Source organism: Parus major, chromosome 6 (genome assembly GCF_001522545.3).
Source record: "Parus major isolate Abel chromosome 6, Parus_major1.1, whole genome shotgun sequence".
Lineage (NCBI taxonomy): Eukaryota > Metazoa > Chordata > Aves > Passeriformes > Paridae > Parus > Parus major.
The window spans coordinates 1,664,299-1,669,392 of record NC_031775.1 but is presented as its reverse complement, the minus strand read 5'-3'; the positions used below and the strand labels follow the sequence as shown (position 1 = coordinate 1,669,392).

General features: G+C 51.6%; 1 protein-coding gene across 1 annotated transcript; it reads right to left on the bottom strand.

The window, feature by feature from the left end:
• Nucleotides 1-630: 630 nt before the first annotated feature.
• On the bottom strand, nt 631-5,069 carry SAR1A (secretion associated Ras related GTPase 1A). The gene is made up of 6 exons (XM_015632644.3): nt 4,940-5,069; nt 3,917-4,036; nt 3,422-3,487; nt 2,925-3,028; nt 2,309-2,440; nt 631-1,746 (listed from the first exon to the last, which is right to left on the bottom strand). Exons 1-6 carry the CDS (start codon nt 4,995-4,997, stop codon nt 1,630-1,632), a joined length of 597 nt encoding a protein of 198 aa, XP_015488130.1. The 5' UTR covers nt 4,998-5,069; the 3' UTR covers nt 631-1,629.
• Between the last annotated feature and the right edge of the window lie 25 nt (nt 5,070-5,094).

Below are 5,094 nucleotides of genomic sequence, written 5' to 3'. Positions count from 1 at the left end.
CCATCGGGGATCCCTCGTTCGGAGCCGTCCCTCGGCCCCTGCCTCCCTGGGAGAATCAAGACCGCCGCACCCACCGCCGCTGTCGGTGCCCTCAGTCGGCACAAGCCCCCACTTCCCCGGTACCCTCGGCCCGGACACCCCACGGCCACGCTCGCTTCACCCGCAGCACAAAACGAGTACCCAGCCTTTATTTCCAACAGAGGCACCCGGACTGGGAAAATCCCTCTGGGAGAGCTAAAATCCCCCTGAACACCGGGAGTCAGAGCCGAAGCCCCAGCTCCCCCTTTCCCCCCAGCCCCTTCCCGGCTGTCTGGGGCTCGGTGTGGTTTCCTTATACCAGGAGCAAAGGCCCTGCAAGCCATGAGCCCTCCCTGGTTGTCAGCCCAGAGACAAGCGGCTCTTCCATCAGTTTCCCTCACCGGCTGCACCATGCAGGCCACAGAACCATGGCACCATTGAATATCCTGAGCTGGAAGCGACAGGGATTGAGTCCAGCTCCTGGCCCTGCACAGGACAGCCCCAAGAATCCCAGCCTGTGCCTGAGAATGGTGTCCAAATGCTTCTGGAACTCTGTGGCTGGTGTTCTGATGGCCCCAAGGCCCAGCAAACACCAAGCCAGACTGAGGCTCGTTGCCCCTTCGGAGGAGAACAACATGTCTTTATTGAACTGAAAGTGAGTGCCAGACAGCAATGAAACTTCAGACAAAAAAAAAAAAAGTCCGTTGAGAGTATAAAAGAAACCGGTTTAGTCTACATTAATCACCTCATGATATGCAAATGTCAAACACTTCCATGCTACAACAACCGAAACAGCTCCGTGGTTCTTACTGCGATGGCGTGGCCAGAGAATCCTCAATGGAGGGTCTGGCCTGAGGGAGAACCAGGCAGCCCCTTCCCACTGGACACCACCCCCAACACCTGCAGCAGGTGCTCCTCCCCAACTAGGAAAAAAAAAATAAAATAAAAATAATCCCTGTAAACTAAAGAAGCTGGGATTGCACACCTCAGTCCCAACGGCACCTCGCCGTCGTTGGTCAGCGTGACACAGCACAGCCACCCTACAGCTCAGTTAAGCCCAAATGCTATGTTTATTGAGGACTTCTAATATCGTGATACCTTGGTTCAGTAATTTGTGAAATACCTAAATACCGTTAAATATATTTTTAAAAAACCCTAAACCAGACTCTGGACTAAACAAGATGAACTTTAAACTAAAAAGTTAGAAGGGACACCATTTACATTAACACTTTCTTTAAAAAATATAATTGCTTTTTCCTTTTCTGTTTTTTGTTTGTTTGTTTGTTTGTTTTGAAGTCAATTAACCACAGTGGTGAGACGTGCTCTCTTTTTCAGCTGTTACACTGCAGCGTGCAGAGTTTGGCCTTCCCAGACTGGAGCAGCCCCGCTGTCACCGAACTGGCAGGGACAACTCAGGAACGGCGCTGCCTCCCCGCCGCGTGGAAAAGAGTGGTGTCACCACTGTGCCATAAGGGCAGCCGGAAAACCAGGAGTCTCTTGGACAATGCCAGTATGCACTTGGAAAGCCTTCCATGTTCTAATAGAAAAGTCCATAGGAAGCTGTGAACAGGATCAGTCCAGAGGAGTAAAACTCTCGTGTCCGTGCCAGCATCAGTCAATGTACTGCGATAGCCAGCGGAAGCCCTCACCGTAGCCTTGCCTCTTGAGCACGCTGCACATGAACACTTCCATGGGGCGAGCATTCAGGTCCTTCAGTGGCACATTTCCCTGGGGAAATCCAAACAGGAGTCACATCTGCATCCCTGGTGCCCTCAGGGGAGCCACAGCCAGCCAGGGGAGCTCCTCTCGCAGGCCCCTGAGTGAGGACTGCATTTTGGACAATCCCAGCAGCCTCAAAACTTGCCCAAGGGCATCACCAGAGTTTTGGGTTACAAGGGACCTTAAAGATGACCTCATTGCACCCCATTGCCAGATCCCACTATCCCAGGTTGCTCCAAGACCCGTCCAACCCGGCCTTGAACGCTTCCAGGGATGGGGCAGCCACAGCTGCTCTGGGCACCCTGTGCCAGGCACTCACCAACCTCAAAGGGAAGAACATCTTCCCAATTTCCCATGTCAACCTGCCCTCTGGCAGTAGGGAGCCAGTCCCTCTTGTACCACCACTCCATGGCTTTTAAACAGTCTCCCTCTTGTAGGCTCCCTTCAGACACATCATCACTATTATTACTGATTGACCTTGGCCAATTAGTGGACAAATTCCCTCGATCTGCAAGGAAGCCGGCAAGCTCTCCCCTGCCCGTGACAATCCAAGATTTGGATGCCTCCCTACCTTTCCTGTGGTCTGTCCGTAGAGCCCAAAGATCTCCCGCAGTTTCTCCTCGCTGATGGCCTCTGGTCTGTCGATTTTATTTCCCAAGATAAGGATTGGCACGTTGGATATTGTCTCATCTGTCATTAATGCCTGCGTGCAAGAGCCAACAAGAGTTGAGCAGAGAGGTGGAAAAAGGAGTTGTTGCCTGAAGAAAATGGTTTTGCTTAAGCTCTGTGACCAACAAGGGCTCGTTTTTGGGGCTTCCATACTCCTGTGGAAGACTCACAGAATCACTGAGGCTGGAAAATCCCTCCCAGCCCATGGAGTCCAAGCTGTGCCTGATCCCCACCTTGTCCCCAGCCCAGAGCACTGAGTGCCACGTCCAGCCCTTCCCTGGACACCTCCAGGCATGGGGACTCCAAACCTCCCTGGGCAGCCCCTGCCAAGGCCTGAGCTCCCTTGCCATGGAGAAATTCCTCCTGGTGTCCAACCTGAGCCTCCCCTGAACTCAGGTGCCTGTGGTCAACCCAGAGTAAAGACATCCAGGCTCCTCCAGCTCTGGCAGAGATGGCTGTTATTTATAATTGAGCTGATCAGAGGTCTTGGAGAAGGGAAAGAAGAGAAGTGTATTTACATTAAGCTCAACTTTGGATTCCATAAGCCGTGAGTGATCTGCACAGTCCACCAGGAAGACAATCCCATTGATAGCAGGCAGGTAGTTTTTCCAAACCCGGCGAGCTGGAAAACACAAAGGACAAACGTGGCCCTGTGAAATCTCCACACAGGGAAAACTCCACCAAACCTCAGCAACCATGGCTGCCTTTTTAGCCAGGATGTCTTCCTTCCAATAGTTTTGTGTATAAAAGGGCAAAACCCCCTGTGTTTAAAACTTCTAGAAAGAGCAGAATTAAAAATTCATCAATTATTCAAACTAAATTATATAGGAGTCTTCCACAGCTAAAAATACTTCAGGCAGCAGAGCATGAACTGGCAGCATTTCCTCCCAAGGAATCCTACAGCCAGGAGGTCGCTTCCACGTGTCATTCCATAAATAAATCCAGGCAATAAATAATTAGGCACAGCTAATTGCTGACGCTCGTCAAGACCAATCTTTGCTCATTTCTTCCTTACCTTGTTCATGTCCACCCAGATCAAAAGTCGTGAAGGTCATTCCAGCAATCGTCAGCTCCTCTGATGCTGAAATGGGAAACAGACTGGGATTCAGGAAAACAAGGAAGTTGTGATGGACAGAATTTCTCAGGCATTCATGCTGGCATCACACACTCCAATAAGGAATTCCCTCAGCTTCCTGTGGAATTCTGAAACAAATCACGAGCAGCACTTCCCACTGAAGCTTTTTAACCTGCAATTATTATCCCTTATTATGCTTTTCATTAGGAAAATCTTCCCCTTCTATTAACTGAGCCACACCAATTGGGCATTTCTAGAGAGGAAAACACAGACCCACTTCAGCTTTGGGAACCACAGTGCAGCTGCAACCACAGCTCAGGTTTCAAGATCCTCAAATCCCCCAGGCAGAGCTGCCACCAAGGTGTCCTCCTGCACCATGTCCCCAAAATTCCAGAGGAAAAGCCACGCTGGGAGGCTTTTCCCAGGGAGACTTACTGGGATGTAGCGTGGGGACGTGCTGACCCAGCCTGTCATCTTTGAGCATGTGCAGCAGAGTGGTTTTCCCTGCGTTATCCAACCCCAGGAACACCAGCTTTCCAGACTTCTTGTACAAACCTGCGAGGAGAAGGAACAAAGCAAGAGGAAAACTCCAGCAGGCTCATCCGGAGCCGGAACGCCATGCTGCCGCCGCTGTTTTTTTGGGGAAGCCCTTTCCCAGAGCTCTGCTGCCACCTGTACACATTTCCAGCATGGACATGGGGCAGCAGGGAAAACACACACAGCTCAAACAGGTTTTTTCCAAGGCATGTTTACAGCAAGGGGCATTTCCTAAGCTCGCGTTTCCCCTGAGTATTCCATTCCTTCCTCCGGTCCATCCCCACAGCAGAGGACAGCGTGCAGAAGATTATCATGGATCAATCTGTCTCCCCACAAGATGTGAAAACTGAACAAACTCATAGAAGACAGCAGCGAGTCATCCAGGAAAAAGTGCAAAGCAGGGAACAGTGCGTTGTTTTCTTGGCATAAACTGATTGTTTTTGTCCTGTCTGCCACAGGAAAGCTCCCAAAGGTTTCCAACAGGACTTTTCCTCACCCCGTGCCTCTCACCCTCCTTTCAAGAGGTGATCAGGAGAACGGGCACCCCATCCTCCAGCAAGGAGTTCCACTGGAATCCAGGACTCTGGAAGGAGGATGAGGAGGATGGGGTTCCCTCCCTGGCCAGGCAGCACCTCTGTCTGGGGCTGGACAGGCCCTGGGCGCCAGCCCAGCTGCTCTCGGGCTTCTAAAGGGCAAGAGAAACACCTGAGTGGGAGCCCAACGCCTCCAAATACTCTCAAAGTTTCTCTGCACCTGTGTAAAAAGCCCCTTTATCGAAACGCAGCTTCCTCACCAGACTTTGCACTGCTGCACACCACCTAAATCCCCGACTTTTATGGGATATTGGCAATGGGAGAAGCCAAAGCGACCCAGAGGGGGCTGCCAGGGGCTGCTGAGGCACGGAGGGAGCCGCGGCATTACCTAGGAACTGCAAGACGCTGCTGAAGCCGTTGTAGAGCCATTCGAAGATGAAAGACATCTCTGGAAATAAAAAGCCTGCGGGGGACAAAACCCAAACCCCGAATTACGGAGCGTCGGTGCTTAAAGGGAGCGGCGCTGAGGGAGTCCGGGAAGGG